The 17931-nt window shown below is 37.2% G+C and overlaps 1 protein-coding gene across 6 annotated transcripts in view; it reads right to left on the bottom strand.

The window, feature by feature from the left end:
• The window catches only part of DYM (dymeclin), a 385106-nt gene that overhangs the window by 219877 nt on the left and 147298 nt on the right, over window positions 1–17931 (bottom strand). For all 6 annotated transcript variants that reach the window (XM_070452575.1, XM_070452578.1, XM_070452576.1 and 3 more), the window contains 4 exons: window positions 17018–17196; window positions 14308–14433; window positions 2219–2332; window positions 1115–1209 (listed from right to left, as the gene is read on the bottom strand). In XM_070452575.1, the coding sequence (XP_070308676.1) occupies window positions 1115–1209; window positions 2219–2332; window positions 14308–14433; window positions 17018–17196 (514 nt within the window). The remainder of the gene's footprint in view (window positions 1–1114; window positions 1210–2218; window positions 2333–14307; window positions 14434–17017; window positions 17197–17931) is intronic.

Genomic DNA, 17931 nt, shown 5'->3' with positions numbered 1-17931 from the left:
GAAAGATTGTCTTTGGCAAAGAATAGGAAAGGGATGGGAGTGTCTGGCGATGTTTGACAAGTAGAGTAATGGCTCCCTCAGAATGTCCACATCTACCCTTCATGAACCTATGAATATTTGACCTTACAAGGAAAAAGGGACTCTAGTTACAATTCAGCTGAGGATCTTGAGGTGGATAGATCATCCTACATTATTCAGGTAGGGTCAAGAGTCCTCAAAGTAGAAGAAGTCACTGAAGTGATGAGATGTGAGGAAGACTCAATAACATACTGTTGCTGGCTTTGAAAACACAGGAAGGGGCCATGAGCCAAGGAATGTGGGCAGCTTCTGGTAGCTGGAAAAGGCAAGGAAAGAGATTCTCCTCGAGGGCCTTCAGAAAAGGATGCAGCCCTCCTGATATCTTGATTCTAGCCTGGTGAGACCCCTGTTGAATGTCTAACCTACAGAATTGTATAATAAATGTGTTTTCTAAATTTATTTATTTTAATTGGAGGCTAATTACTTTACACTATTGTAGTGGTTTTTGCCATACAATGTGTGCTGTTTTAAGCCACTAACTTGTGGTAATCCATTATGGCAGCAATGCATGCAGGCATGCTTAGTTGCTTCAGTCATGTCCAACTCTTTGCAACTCCATGGACTGTAGCCCATCAGGCTCTTCTGTCCACGGGATTTCCCAGGCAAGAATACTGGAATGGGTTGCCATTTCCTTCTCCAGCAACTGGAAATAATAAAATGGTTAACTGCTATGAAAAAAAATTCTCTAAAACAAGTAGATAACTCCTTTTTAAAAGGGCAGAGTGATGCTCAGCAAATATGTGAATCAAGATTTAGTTTGCATTACTAAGAAACAGACCTGCTCCTCTGCAAAAGGCTATCACACAAGCTTAAACCTAGATTTTTATAAAAAGGTTGAAAGCAAATACGACTGACTTTGATTTAAAAGTCTGAGTTAGAAAACAAAGCAGAACAAGGTATTTTCAACCAAACAAGAATGTGATTAAAAATTAAGTAGAAAAATGTGATATTCCTCCTAGATAGCCTTTTAAAAGGGACCACCATAGTATTCTTTTCAAAAAGCCCAAACCAGCATCTCTGTCTTAGCTGTGTTTACCTGACGATCCTCTGGGCAGCATACTGGTGGAGGGAACGAAACTGCGCAGACATATTCGCTAAAGCCGCCAGACAGTTTGTGTGAAGGTACTTGTCCTGCCAGAGAGCAGACGTTTAGAACACACATCAGAGAGCAGAAGTTTAAAACACACATCAGGTCTTCTAGACATTTTCAGCAAGGTTAACCAGAAGCAAGTGGAAAGTCAACTGTCACTAATTTCAGAGAATTCAGACCCACAATCTGTTTCTTTTAATTCCAAAACCCGTAAAGTGCAGAAAGTTTTTTCACCACTAATTTGGAAGCAACATCTGGCACAAAAGACGATGATGGTATTTATGGTCTTCATTAAGCCCACCCTGGAGAAGAATGAAATATTTCACTGCAGAAATATTAATGTCTAGTTACAGTGTGCGGCTCCAGTACCTAACGATTACATATTGTGTAGCATAAGAACTATAATTATCTTTCTAAAATAAAAAAAATCTCCATTCTAAAACACACATGCGGACCCAATAGCTTCAGATAAAAGACTGTGGACCTATAGAGTTTCAGATAAAAGATTGTAGACATGTACCTACGTCAGCCTCCCAGAAGGGAGTAACTGAAAATGGTGCAGTAAACTTGACCATTTCCCTGAGCTATGAATTCTGTATACTACTTCTCTAGTGGCTGGAGCTGACATCTGCTCTAAGGTATACCAAATACAACCTAGTTCAAATTTTCCTTTCACTCTTTAAAATATTCTTTTTTTCTATGCTTCTGTCCCATCTGAATTCATATTTTCTCGTGTCTGCATCTTCTTAAAGTTTGTTGTTGCCACTTCTTAAACTTAAGTCAGTTTTATCAGTTTGGCAAAGGCAAAGGTGCTACACCGCTTATTTTCTATCCATGTAAAATCTCTCTGATCATACAACCTATGAAATACTCAGATGCAGACACTAGAAACATTACCTTAGGATCATAATACAGAGAATATATGCTGATCTATACTTTTCTACCATACTCCAAGAGAATGTTAGCACTCTAAATATTGAGACTGCTTTAAACTATAGTCTTCATTGCATTGTATATACAAAGGTAGAAAAATAGCTAAGGAATACTTACTCTTGTCCTTGTCATGTTGTACTGAATGGTTCTTATTACAACCAGTATCAGGAGACTTCCCAGTGAAATTTCAGTTAAAACCCGCTCTGAATACCAAGTAATATTTTTTAACATCTGTAATGGGGAACAAAAGTTTAAGTAAGTATGATTGCTTTATGGAAGAAGGGATTATCCATGCCTACAATTTCTGATAAGCCATGGGTTTGCTCTGAAGGTGAGTTAAATAGTATATAAAAATAAATCATGAGAATTTCAGTTCAAGATAGCAAAACTGTGATGTATTTAGTTCTTCTTCCTTCTTAAATTAAAAGAAAAACAGACAATTTTGTTAGTAGACAAATAGAAGCTATATCTAAAAAGGTACAGTACATAGGATAAGACTGACAGCACAACCGTCAGAGGTCATTCATTTGAAAGCAAAAAATAAGAAAACCAAAGAATGTCTTGAAAAGTAGAGTTGTCGCAACAGCCACGGAAAATCTGCACCCCCCGGGTCAAGGAGAGACCAAGAGTATAAATTAGCCAAGGTCTTCAAGAAGAGATGGGCCCACGCTCTGCTCAGGCTCCTCAGAGCAGGCGGCTCTGGGGCTTGCCTCCAGGCCCCGGTAAGTAAGAACTGTCCAGCTTCAGTTGGTGTAGTCCCACAGCCATGCAACAGAGAGAGAAAAACTGGGCAACGCAGCAGCCAATTCCGGGCCACAGCGAAGGAGGCAAAACGCACAAAACCCAACAGGCTCAACTGGCACAGAACTCCCCTAACATCCTCTTCCTCTGAGGTCACCTCGACTTCTTTTCTCCTTAACATGGAGCCAAGGAGCCACATTCTTTCCATCTATACCTGAAAAAGAACAAGACTTCTGGCTGATTCCTGCCCTCTCTGCAGTGGACTCTTACCATCCACATCTTCCAAAAGGAGGCACCCCCCACCTTTCAAAACAAGTGAGTCTGACTTTCTTTTACAACTACGAATGGACAATAAGAAGCCACAGAAAAAGCAGAGAAATTCAGTAATCTGTAAGATAAGCTGAATCCAATCAAGCCTCTGTTCTAACTGCCAGTAAGTATGAAATACAGAGGACTGAAAAACACGATAAATAATACAATGATATAATCAGCCAAAGCCAAATGTATGAAATTCTACTAAATAAACAAGCCAGTTTCTATAAAAAATAAATGGTGTAGTATGGAGAGAGAGGAAAACACTGTTGTAGATTAAGAGTTAAGAACTAAATGCATTAAGCAGTCTTTGGAAACTGATTCAAACCAACCAACTCAAGAAAGACATTTTAAAGAAAACTGAATATTAGCAGGCACAATAAAATATTGTCAATTTTGTTGGATGTGATAATGGTGCTATATTTATTTTTTATGCCCACATTTATGGGCATGAGATATTTAAATATTTGCAAATGAAATTTTTTATATATATATATATGTTTTATAGGAGTAAGAAATCTGTTTTAGTCAAAATAGAAAAGGCAGAGAGGGTGGAGCGGGTAGATGAAATAAGAACAGAAGAATGTTGATGAATCCATAGAAATTCATTATACTATTTTTTCCAATTATGTTTACATTTATTGGGTTTATATTTTATATTTACTAAATAAAAAATATGAAAGTTAATATTGTATGAAATAAATACTATAAATAATAGTGCATGAAATAAATATAAGTAAATAAAGTGAAACTAAACAAGAAGAACAAACAGACCCCCAATTAAACAAAGATAATTTAAGAAGCTGGGGAAACTTTTTAAAAATTTTAATCAGTATCTTTGATGAGATCTGACCGAATACTGTAACCACAAAATAAGAACACCCAACTATGAAAAATGAGAATCAGAGAATGAAGGAAAGCCACTGAAGGTTAAAAAGAGTGATGACTGAAACTTGAGAGAGAAGAATTAGCAGAATGGGCACTATGGAAAAGAGAATCTGTGATCTGAAAGACAAAACTCAGATGTCCCCTCAGACAACAGCAATAAAAGGCAAAAAGACAAAATATAAGAGAAATGTGGAGATCCATAATATACTTAATAAGAGTTCTAGAAAGAAGAGGCTGCAATCGACCCTTGAACAACATGGATTTGAACTGTATGGGTCCATTTATATGGGGTTATTTTTTTCAATAAGCATAACAGTCAGCCCTCTGTATTAGGTGGTTGCATCCTCAGATACAGATACAGATGGCTGACTATGGGACTTGAATATCTGCAGATTTGAATATCCACGGCAGGCCCTGGATCCAGTCCCCAGTTATACTGAGGAAGGACTGTAGAAGAAAAACAGAAACATTAGTAATAGACCCAGGTTTGATCCCTGGGTTGGGAAGATCTTCTGGAGAAGGAAATGGCAACCCACTCCAATATTCTTGCTGGACGGAGGAATGTGGTGGGCTACAGCCCATGGGGCCGCAAAGAGTTGGACATGCTACAGTCCAAGGGGTCACAGAGAGTCAGACACGACTGAGCAACTTTACTTTTCTAATACCAAGACATTTCTTTTCACTCTTATTCTCTCATGAGTGTACAGTTCAGTTTTCTGAAGGCTACCTAACATGCCTAATAGCACAATTAATTTAATACAGAAGGAGACCTAAGACTCTGTTAAGGCAATTCATTAAAGAGATTTGCAAAAATGTAAAACAATGCTGCTCTTCTCACTAAATCTTTGTTTGCGGAAAACAGTTACTTTCATAAAAATCTGTTACTGATGCTAACACGTAATGGGTTTATTATAATAATTGTTTCTAAATTAACTAGTCAAATATTTTTTAAATGTCAGTTTTAATTACTAATACAGTTAACATAGAGAACAATAACCCACATAAAGATTTTCTGCATAAAAATTATTTGCTGTCCTCAACTATTTTTAAGGGTAAAGACCAAGAAGTTTAGGAACCACAGCTCTAAGTCTCCAGTGGAATACTAACCCAGGATACTCAACAGGCAGCTCAACTAGTGAGAGGAGTCTGTCTTTTAAAAGGTCATACGCTTGAATATAGTTTGGTTTCTCTTCTCCTTTGGCTTCTGTGTTTACAAATAAATTATCATAAGCCACCCTTATTTGAAACCGAGGTCACTGGTTCTTAACATCTGCCTGTGTGTGTCAATTAGAAAACTGGATGGAAGAAGTGTTTTGAATAAAAGTAGTCTTTTTCATTCAACGTTCAGTAAATATTTAGTAAGTATCCACATAGTAAACTTATGACGTTACTATGAAAATTAGAAATCCAATTTAGCATTTACATAAAGGTCCATCTTTTCTTACTATGAAAAGTAAATTATCGTCTGGAAATTCTGGTAGTGTCTAAGAAAAATTAAAAATAATTAGTTACAGAGCTCACACAGCTTCCCACAGGACCCTGATATATAACAGGCAGCATACAGAAAATTTTCTTGGTAACCTAGCTGTAGATCTTGACCTATTTATTTGGTTCTTATAAAAGAAATTTCTCATCTCTTACATTCAATGTTCATATAGTTTAATATCTATAGGTTTATCACCTTGATTACACATTATATCTATTTATCATTTTATGCTAAAATAACTTCAATAGTATGTAGAAAAAAAGCCATGGAGGATCTGAAAATATCTTTCTTTGCAAAAAATATATAATTGTTTGGCTTCTTTTCAGCCTTTTCCCCCAAATGATTTGTCTTTATTGAATATATTTCTTCCATATGTTACACAGGCTAGAATATTACATAGTAATATATAGTATCAACTCTTCAAGAAATTAAATTTAGACATAGAAAAACACAAAGAATAGTTAACTTCCATACTCCCACAATTGATATTAATGTCTTATTAACATTAACACTTAATGTTTTATTTTTTAAGATAAAAATTCCATTTTATTCCCCCAAAGAGGAACAACCACTATCTTGAGTTCGGAATATATCTTTCCAGTCCATTTCAAATACTTTATGTGTGAACTGATACATGTGCACATGCACAGACACACATGTACACACACACGCATTCCTTTGTATAGTTTCTAGTTTACATAAACATCATAATGTATCACACTGAATAGTGTCCTCCAGTCACCCAAAACCTGTCAATGAGACTTTATTTGGAAATATGGTCTTTGTCACCCAAAACCTGTCAATGAGACTTTATTTGGAAATATGGTCTTTGTAGATACAATCAAGAGAGATTACACTGGATTAGGGTGGGCCCTAAATCCTATAGGACTGGTGTCCATAAAAGACAGGAGGAAAGACAGGCACATAAGAAAAGGCCACATGATGAGAGGCTGGATGCAGCTGCAAACGAAAGAACATAAAGGATGGATAACAGAGACAAGGAATCACCTAAGGTCCCTTAGGTCCTTCAGAGACAGCATGGCCCTGCTGACACCACACTCTTGGACTTTTAGTCTCCAGAACAGTAACAATCAATTTCTGTTAATTTTAAGCCACCCAGTTTGCTATGGCAGCACTAGTAAACTGATACACTTAATATCTGCTTGCATCATAATTTTTTCACTCAATACATCTTTGCAACTCTTCTATATGGATACATATAAGAAGAATGAATATTCATCACATTTGCCAATCTAGTATTAATGGTACTAATTTTTTTTAAATGAACTACTTCTATACTAGTTAAGTAAAATAGCTGCTTCCCCCAGCCAGTCCCCCAGGACCTCCTCCAGGTCTGGCAATTAATGCAGAGCAGAGAACAAAGGACGAAACAGCTGAGAGCCATTCTTGCTGCATGACTGCTCTCTCTGGTGCCATGCCAGGCAAACAGCTGAACATCACCGCTACTTCACTCCGTCCCAACACTGGATAGTCCTGGGCCAGTAGGCCCCATTTTTTCCCCCACTCTTCTGTTATGGGAATTTAGGTTATTTCCAGTTTTTCCCCCGTGAAAAACAATGCAGCAACATAGATCCTTGCCCTCACTATCCAAAATGTCACTATAGTAAACTCAGAAACAGGGAGTCCTTATTTTCCATACTCTTTGTATCCTGACACTAATTACCTTAAGTTAGGAATCACATTCATTTTGAAAACAAAAATACCTGTAAAATCCCTTTTAAGCTACTCTGTTTGTGGTACTTAGTGACTTCATGAGCACATCACCAAGAATTTGTTAGGAAGCAGAACTTCGAAGCCACTGAACAGTTTCTTTTAAAAATATATGTATGCTTTGCTTCTAAGCCCGTGCACCACCACTAGAGAGAAGCCCAGGCACCGCAATGAAACGCCCACGTTCTGCAACAAAGACCTGCTTCAGCCAAGAATAAAAAAATATATAAATGTTTTTAAAAATAAGTAATTACGTATGTATGTATGTTTTGGTTAAGTAAGTGAAAGTCACTCAGTCGTGTCCAACTCTTTGCATTATACATGGACTGTATAGTCCATGGACTTCTCCAGGCCAGAATACTGGAGCGGGTGGCCTTTCCCTTCTCCAGGGGATCTTCCCAACCTAGGGATCAAACCCAGGTCTCCCGCAAGCAGGCGGATTCTTTACCAGCTGAGCCACAAGGGAACCCCAAGAATACTGGAGTGGGTAGCCTATCCCTTCTCTAGCGGATCTCTCCGACCCAGGAATCACACTGGGGTCTCCTGCATTGCAGGAGGATTTTTTACCAACTGAGCTATCAGTAAATATTACTAACTAAAAAGTACAGAGCACCAGTATCCAACACAGCACCAACCACAGCAGCACCAGCCACAGATTAAAATTTAATAAAATTAAAAATTCAATTGTCAGTCACACTGGCCACATTTCAAGTGCTGCTTGCTGTACTGGACAGTGAAGTCACAGAGGATTTCCATCAACTCAGACGCCCTGACTGAACATTCTGGTTAGAGACCACCACTGTATCCATCACCCAGTTTTAGCAAATGTTAATATTTTCACTTATGAAGCACCTAAAGCTCTACAGCTAACCTCTGGCAACCACTCTCCTGAATGTGATACTTCATTACCACGAATATTTTTGAATTTATTATGATCAGTCCATGCAGTTCTATTTCATTCACTGCATTAACAGTTCCTCTGTAGTATTTCATTTATGTTATTGCTGTTTGCAGTTTTTGGAACACTATGAACAGTGCTACAAGGAACATTCCTTCAAATGTGCTCTTGTGAATCTATGGAAAAGTTTTTCCTAGGACTTAAATCAGGAAATGGAATTGGTAGGAGGTAAAGTATTTAATTCTGCAGGTAATATGAAGAATGTGAGAGGCTGAATTCCTCTCAAAAGTGGTTCTGTCAGTTTATACTGCTACTATCAGTATATGAGAGTGCTTTTTCTCTATATCCTTACCTGACATATGACATCTTATACTTTTTGCCAATCTGATGAGCACGCAATATTTCAGTTACCTTAATAAGAATGATGCTGATGAATCATCAAGTTGAACATCCTTTAAAAATGTTTACCAGTCGCTCAGGTTTTTATTCTGTTTTTCTATTACTCTGTCCATTATTCTAGCAACACTTTGCTTTTGTAATTGATTATAAGGGTTCTTAAAATTAAAAACGCTAAGCCATCTTTCTGTCTGTATCTTTTTTCACTTGTTCGAACAGTGAAAATTTTCATTTTAATGTAGTCAAACTTATTTATTTTCATTCATGGTTTATACATTTTACACTTAAGAAATCCCTTTCTCAGAAAGTTTATAGAAATATTATCCTTTAATTTCTCTCTAAAGACTTTTAAGTGCAGTTTTTCACAGCTAGCCTTATTAATCCAACTGGAATTTCTCTTTGTATGTGGGACAAGATAATCTAATTTTACTTTTTCCATTTGGATGAGCCACGTTCTCAAACTCAGAAAACAAAATTTACTTACTACTTATAATTGATGCTTTTAAACTGTGATGTTGGAGAAGACTCCTGAGAGTCCCTTGGACAGCCAGGAGATCAAACCAGCCCATCTGAAAGGAAATCAGTCCTGAGTATTCACTGGAAGGACTGATGCTGAAGCTGAAACTCCAATAATTTGGCCACCTGATACAACGAACTGACTCACTAGAAAAGAACCCTGATGCTGGGAAAGATTGAAGACAGGAGGACAAAGGGATGACAGAGGATGAGATGGTTGGAGAGCATCATCAACTCGATGGACAGGAGTTTGGACAAGCTCTGGGAGTAAGTGATGGACAGGGAAGCCTGGTGTCCTGCAGTTCGTGGGGTCGCAAAGAGTCGGACACGACTGAGTGACTGAACTGAACTTCTGTCACACTTCACATTTCCATATTTGAGTGTGTAGTTTCTGAACTAAGTTCCTTCCATTTGTCTATTTTATATTCCCCTGTTAATAAAACACAATCTTAAGTACTAAGAGTTTAATAACTGATCTATCTGGTAGGGTGAATAACTCCACAATGAAATGTTTCAAAAACTTCCTAGGCTTTTTGCTTTTCCCTATAATTTCTGGGATTAGTTTTTCAAGGCACACACACATACACACGCACAAAACTGCTAAGATTTTGGTCAGATGAACATAGTAATTAATTTGAAGGCAAATTAACAATTTTATGACACTGAGTCTTCCCATCTGTGAACACAATATCTCTATTTATTAATACATATTTAGTCTTTTTCATTTGGGCTTCCCTGGTGGCTCAGTGGTAAAGAATCCACCTACCAATGGAGGAGACAAAGATTCTATCCCTAAGTCAAGATCCTCTAGAGAAGGAAATGGCAACCTACTCCACTGTTTTAGACTGGGAAATCCCATGGACAGAGGAGCCTGGCAGGTCACAGTCCATGGGGGTTGCAAAAGAGTTAGAAACAACTTAACAACTAAATGACAATTCATGCCATTAAAAAATTATACTTCTTTTAGTTTGATTCCTAGGTTCATGGTGGTTTTATTATCATTGTTAAGTACTATCTCTATACCATATTTTGAAATTGTTATTTGTATGCAGAGACAGTATTTAGTTTGTATAGCTTAGTTTCTGAATCTATGGTCCAGAAAGTTTGTTCAACTTTCTTAACATTTCTAATACTAGAGTCTTGAATTTTCTGGGTAGTCAATTATAACATTTACAAATACTGTCATTTAGATTTCCCTTAATTTTAAACTTCTTTTTTCATAAACAACTCACTTTTTATGCTTTAAAGTACACATTTTTTTTCCTGAGCCACAAACAAGTATTTCCACAGCAAGCATATTTACTACTGGGACAATGAAACTGATCAGCATATAATATGCTCAGCTCCTGATCTAAAGAGTATAGCAAATTAGCAATGCTGTGTCTATTTTCAGGAACAAAAGAGCCCAGATTATTCCTGGGGCTCATCCAACAACCAAGAAAGAGCCTGAAAAACAGATAACGAATATGATAACAGACAATGTTCATTTAGAAAGTGTTTGCTGGCACTTCCCTGGTAGCACAGTGGATAAACATCCATCTGCCAAAGCGGGGGACATGGGTTCCAGCCCTGGTCAGGAATATTCCACAGGCCGCAGAGCAAGTAAACCCATGAGTCCCAACTACTGAGTCCACATGCTGCAGCTCCCGAAGCCTGCCTGTCTAGGGCCTGTGCTCTGCAACAAGAGAAGCCACCAAAACGAGAAGCCCACACAACACAGCGAAGAGAAACCCTTGCTCACCACAAAGAAAGCCCAAGCAAAGCAACGAAGATCCAATGCAGCCAAAAATAAGTAAAACAGATATTTTTAAATTATTAAAAGAAGTTTTCCTATCCATGGTATGATCAGAACACACACAAGGGTGATCTTAAACTTTTAAATGTACAAATCTTTGATTATGCTTCTTTTTCACTAAGAAATAGAAATAAAATTTAATTATAGCATATGCAGTAAAAACAGAACTAATTTTTTAAAACTCTCAACTTTATATTACTATACAGTTTATTAACAATGTGTGATAGTTTCAGGTGTACGGCGAAGTGATTCAGTTTTACATATATACATGCATGCGTCTTTTTCAAATTCTTTTTCCATTTAGGTTGTTACATAATATTGAACAGAGCTTCCAATGCTATACAGTAGGTCCTTGTTGCTTATTCATTTTAAATATAGCAGTGCATACATGTTAATCTCAAACTCCCTAAATATCCCTCCCCCTCACCTTTCTCTCCTTAAAACCATAAGTTCATTCTCTACCTCTGTGAGTTTGCTTCTGTTTTGCAAATAAGTTTCTTTGAATCATTTCTTTTTCAATTTCCCATAAGAGGAAGTGAAAGTTGCTTAGTCGTGTCCAACTCTTTGTGACCCCAAGGACTGTATAGTCCATGGAATTCTCTAGGCCAGAATACTGGAGTAGGTAGCCTTTCCCCTCTCCAGGGGATCTTCCCAACTCAGGGATCGAACCCAGGTCTCCTGCATTGCAGGCTGATTCTTTACCAGATGAGCCACAAGGGAAGTCCCATAAAAGCAATATCATACAATATTTCCCCAATCTCCATGTTGCTGTAAATGGCATTATTTCATTCGTTGTAATAGCTAGGCAATATTCCATTGCATATATGTACCACATCTTCCTTATCTATTCCTCTGCCAGTGGATATTTAGATTGCTTCCATGTCTTGGCTATTGTAAACAGTGCTGCAATGAACACTGGGGTGCATGTATCTTCTTGAATTATGGTTTTCTTTAGATATATGCCCAGGAGTGGGATTGCTGGATCATATATGCATAGCTGCTTTTGCAAAAAATAGGTCCCAAGTGGAAAGAAAGCCAAATATTCACCAAGAAGGGGATGAATAAATATACAGTGGCATATTCACAGAATGGAACAGTATATGGCAATAAAAAAAAACAAGCTAATGATGCAGTAACATTTGTGAATTTCAGCAATACTATGCTGAGTGAAAGAAGCCAAAACAAAAGAGAACACACTAATTTCATTTCCTAATGCCCAGTGACAGGCATTTTTATATACTTTATATACTTATATACCATTTTTATACTTATATACCATTTTTATATACTTTCCATGTGTTTATATATCTTCTCTTGAGAAGTATTTTTCCAAATTTCTCCCCACTGTTTTAAATTTTAGTAAATTTTTTATTTTGAAATAAGTATAGTTTTAAGAAAAATGCTGTGAGAGTCCATGTATCCTGTACCAATTTCCCCCCAGAAGCAACTATATTTCAAGAAGAGGTAAAAGCTAATCTACTGGGAGGGAATTCCTCTAGAATGTAGTTAACTCTGGGTGGTGTCGGATATTAACCAGAATATGCAAAAGAGAGTCTTCTATTATGCTAGAAATGTTCAATAACGTGATCTGGGTGGTATTAACACAGGTATATACATGTGTAGAAACTCGCAAGTTGTACCTTTAAAATCTGTGTACTTTCTATTTTGTACTTTAATTGAAAAGCATTTTTAAAAATCATTCTTTTTTATTCCTTATCAAAAGAAAATAAATGCTCTTTAAAAAAAAAACTAAAGCAATGCAAGTATTTTTTCTCGAGGCACTTTACTAAATATGAGGATCAAAAATTTTATACGTTTTATCCTCTTTCTATAGCACTAGTATTACTTAAACCTTAGTTGAAATGATAGTCATACTACATAAGAGGCAAAAATAATTTCAATAGGAACAGGAGAGAAAAGATCACATAAAATCTCTTTTAAAGAAGCAAGTGTTTATATACTTATATACCATTTTATATACTTATATGCCATTTTTATATACTTTCCATATGTTTATATATCTTAAGAAGTATTTTTCCAAATTTCTCCCCACTCTTTTAAATTAAATTTTAATAAATTTTCTATTTTGAAATAACTTCTCTGTTCTCTGGAGAAGCTCCCAGCCCCATCTCATACTAGACCCCCACAGCAGACTGTAAGAATCCCTTCTAAGAAACTGACCACCCCAAAAGAAAAGGCTTACAGAGAGCAGGACATCCAGAGAAATAGACTATGTAGAGCACATTAGATTGAATAAGTCCTGCCCACACAAAGAACCTTCAATCAAAGTTTTAGTGCCTGCTCCTAAAGAGAAATAAACAAGCAAGAAGCACCACACATTTGAGGAAAGCCCCTAATGAGGATGAAGACAGGAGCCAAAAACAAAAATGAAACTGAGAAAATAGGCAGTATGCTGTAATAGCTTGAGTAGTTTCTCAGTTTTGTTGAAGTAGTGGGAGTTGCATTAGTGATTGGTACATGAACATAAAACAAAGCAATGGTGTTCTACAGAAAATTAAAACATGTACAAGAAAGGAAACACAATTATCACACAGTCCATCTGAGGGCAGAGTAACAGTTAACAAAATCACAATAATGTAAAAAGCTGAGTTATCACAGAACAGTAATAAGATGGGAGAGGAAAAAGTCTGCGTTGGAAACAGGTCTAGGAACCCAGAGGGCACACTCAAGATGTACGGTAAGGAGAACTAATATCACATACTCTATCTTAGGATGGTAACAGTTAATATCTACAAATCTGAAAAATCAAGAAATATTTAGAAACATGGACAGAGCTGATGGCATTTGCTTTGGGGAGGGGCAATTAGGTATGGGATGGACAAGGGGTCTGCTATTTTACACTGAAACCTAGTACTTCTTTGTAAGTTTTAAAACTTACATAGTTTTAAAATTATGTACATGAATTACTTTGACACAAAATACCACTGAGGAAGAGAAAACCAGTTTGGGAATGGAACTCACTGATAGGACTAAAATTTAAGGAGTTAAATTATAGTACACTACTTTACATTGTTTTATAAAACAATTTTTCAGTCCTTTTCTTTTTCCCTATTCTTTCATTCCTCTATATAAAAGGAGGAAATCTATGTGATCATTTCCACCACAACTAAAAAGCGGAAATGGAGAGGAAAAATGACCTCAGCACAGCATAAACACTTTTATATAAATTTCCATCTAAAACATTTCTATCTAAAAAACTAAAGGAACTATTTGGGGAGAGTTTTTAATAGTAGCTAATAATAGTCATTCAGAAGGAAAAAAAAAAAAGACCACTTCATAAATCTGAAGAAAAATACTAAGTCAGGCATTTGCAGAAACATCTACTAGAAGGAAAAGAAGGAAGAAGGGTACACTAAGGGTGGTTAAGTTTTATGGACTTACGTGTCCATTTGGTAGCTCTGGTCAACGTGAAGATAACTTACCACTTCATGAATGGATCTATTGAAACCATCATCTTCTGTAAGGATCAACAATATTATAAGGGCCATATACACATGGTGCGAATTTCTTTCTTCCACATGATACAGAATCTCGAGAATTGGTAAAACCTAATGAATAAATATTTTATTATTTCAATTACTTTATTATAAAACTATTGTTTTCAGCCGCTATACTTTTATCATGTACCCTTTGCTTTAATTTCACAAATCAACCTGTGACTGAAATTACTTTCCATATGCAGAGCTAAGGTACCAGAAAAGAAAACCACCCCCCACCGCGAAGCTCTGCCACCATATAAAGTTTGAGTTTAGGGACTTATCTGGTGGTCCAGTGGTTAGGAATCCACCTGCCAATGTAGGGAACGCAGGCTTGATGCCTGGTTCAGGAAGATTCCACATGCCATAAGGCAACTAAGCCTGTGCAGCACAACTACTGAGCCTGGGCCCTAGAGTCTAAAAGTGCTACAAGAGAAGCCACGGCAATGAGAAGCCTGTACACTGCAACTAGAGAGTAGCCCCAGCTCACTGCAACTAGAGAAAGCTTGTGCATAGCAATGAAGACCCAACGCAGCCAAAAAAGGTTGAGCTTACAGAGACCACTTGGGCTCATGGCCAACACCTGATACTCAATAGAGGCAAGTCTCCAGTGTAGCGGGAACTTCACAATATGGTACTTTTAGAAACAGGGTTTCGCTGGTGGCTCAGTTGGTAAAGAATCCACCTGCAATGCAGCAGGCTCGGGTTTCATCCCTGGGTCAGGACGATCCCTTGGAGAAGGAAATGGCAACCCACTCCAGTATTCTCCCCTGGGAAATCCCAAGGACAGAGGAGCCTGGCGAGCTACAGTCCTTGGGGTCGCAATGAGTTGGACACCACTTAACGACCGAACTTCCCTGGAGGCTCAGACAGTAAAGCGTCTGCCTACAATGCAGGAGACCCGGGTTCAATCCCTGGGTCAGGAAGATCTCCTGAAGAAGGAAATGGCAACCCACTCCAGTACTCTTGCCTGGAAAATCCCATGGACAGAGGAGCCTGGTAGGCTACAGTCACAAAGAGTGGGACATGACTGAGCAACTTCACTCACTTTTAATAACTAAACAATAACGTTCTTAGAAACACTGTAATATGTCAAACATTACCTTTTTAATAGCAAAGATGCTAGGATAAAAGAATTGTTAACAACAAAATCAGACCAGCACAGTGAATTTCCTACCAGTAACATATTTTCTAATCAAATTCAACAAATTATAGAACAAAAAGGACAGGGAAGGACATCAGCTAAAATACTATAAAAGTAATCTATACAAAACATTAAAAATGAAAACAAATAGATCAGTATAAGCCCCACCTCTCCCAACTCCTCCCCCCAAAAATCCCCAAATAAAACCTTTTAACTCTTCACTGGGGTTAAGTCATCATATATAGACAACTGTTCTCCTGCATGATCTTATGTACCAACAAACATCCTTACCATGGAACTTTCTAGAGCAGATGATGTCATGGGCTTTCTGCCTATTGCCATCATTTCCCTTAGGCTACACCATGCTCAGAACTGTCTCCTTATATTCACTCACCCATTAGTAAATAAGCCTTTTCTTTACAAGTTTTTACTCACATGAGCAGAACCTTGTCACACCCAATTTCGCTATTTAAGCCAATGTTTTCCACATATAGCTGGTGTGCAAACAGGTTCTTTCATCACATTTTTCTGTCCTTAGTGTCACTTTGACATAGAATATACTCTTCAAACAAATTCTAATATTCCATGCTTACTATTTTCATCTTAAATGCTGAAAAAAACAGCCACCAAATCCCTGGGGAATCCCGCTATCAGTCTGTAAAAATCAGTGTAGAGGGGACATTCCTGTTGCCACCAGCAAGCTGCTGGCTATTTCAGAGATGGTCACAATTTTCTTGATGCATGAATAGTTCAACGTTACCCAGATAGTATGTATTTCAAATGTGACATTAACACCTTAGTGAGGTAGTTTACTTTTCATAGAAACATTATTTTTTTTTCCCATAGAAACATTATCATTTACATATTAGTTACAATGGAAATCAGTGATTGCCTAGAGGGGTTTTTGTCTATGAGCAAAAATTTGGAACAATCTCACTCACACAGCGAAGGATAATGTGCAATTATGTGATGCCTGGCAATGGTACCTTAAAATAACTATAACACTTCAGGAATTGAGTTCAAGACAGCCTTAGCATCTAAGCCAGTTGAAGGGATAGGCCATTTGGGAGTTGAGGTGAAAAAAATCACCCTTCCTTTTAGCCATACTTATCAGGAATACACAGCAACTGTGACTTGAACATGGTGGGTGGACACTTAGGAGTGGAAAAGAACCGAGAGGGTATAAGTACCTTCTTGAGAATGGTAGCCAGCACGTCCTGCAGGACTGATCAGGCTGACTCACGGGCAGCAGGCTGGCTGTTAAGGCCCCTGAGGACAGGGACGCTCGCTGCGCCGTGTGCTCCCCTGCCCAGCTCTGGGACCCCATCTCTGCGTGCACTGTCTCCCACGCTGTCAAACTCAGACCTCTGCCTTTGCCAGTGGCACCTCCCTACCAGCATCTTGACTATCCACCTTTGCGGGCAGGCAAACAACATACGTACCCTCCTGGGAAAAGAAATTACTCTTCAAAATATTATAAGATACAAACACTATGCTTAATATGGTACTTACAAGATTTTCCATATCTGTGCGAGCCAGCATGTATGTTCTAATATTGCTGTTCTGATGCAGCAACGTATACAAAAGAAGAGTAGCTTGGTCGGATGTCTGCTGTTCACACAGGGCCATGTACAAACTGTTGAAGTTAATCTGGAAAGCATGTGGAATGGACGAGGGAAAAGGACTGCTATCTGGAACATAGAAAACACAAAATCTTAAAAAATTACATTTTCTAGACTGCCTGATATAAATAATAAAAGCACTGTTAATGTATACAATTCAATTCCAATTAATTTTATATAAGTTGCTACATTTCAGGCTGAAAATTGCAATTAATGTTCTAAATTTTACTTAAAAAAGAACTAAACTAAAACATGACTACAACTGATAGTACATTTGAAATTTTCTAAGAGAATAGAATTGAAATGTTCTCACACACACACACACACAAAATCCCCCACAAAAAGAAACACAAAAACCCAATCCAATCCAACCCAAACTAGGACAATTTATTTCTTGGTACTATTTAAGCCACAGCTTTCCAATGATTATAAATATATGAGCAAATACCATGCAACAGAGTGGCTTTTTTTAAGCCAAGTATTTAAAAAAAAAACTAAACTAATAGTTTGATTCCATTACTATTTTTGCATTAATACACCTGAATTAAATTGTCAATAAAATATAAACTTAAATAAATACAGCTATGGAGGTAAAAAATAAATAAATAAATAAAAACTCTAATACATATAATTTAACCATGACATTGATATGCTTTGTTATTAATACCAAAACTAAACAGCCATCAGTACTAAATAAAAATATCCAGAGACAAACAGGAAATCCTCTTTTAAAATAAAAGTTAAAAAGAAAAAACAGAACAACTGCCTTGAAGTTAATTTTTTTCAAATGAATTATCAGAGTTA

This window comes from Odocoileus virginianus, chromosome 22, assembly GCF_023699985.2.
Source record: "Odocoileus virginianus isolate 20LAN1187 ecotype Illinois chromosome 22, Ovbor_1.2, whole genome shotgun sequence".
NCBI lineage: Eukaryota > Metazoa > Chordata > Mammalia > Artiodactyla > Cervidae > Odocoileus > Odocoileus virginianus.
This window is presented reverse-complemented; position numbering and strand designations above follow the sequence as displayed.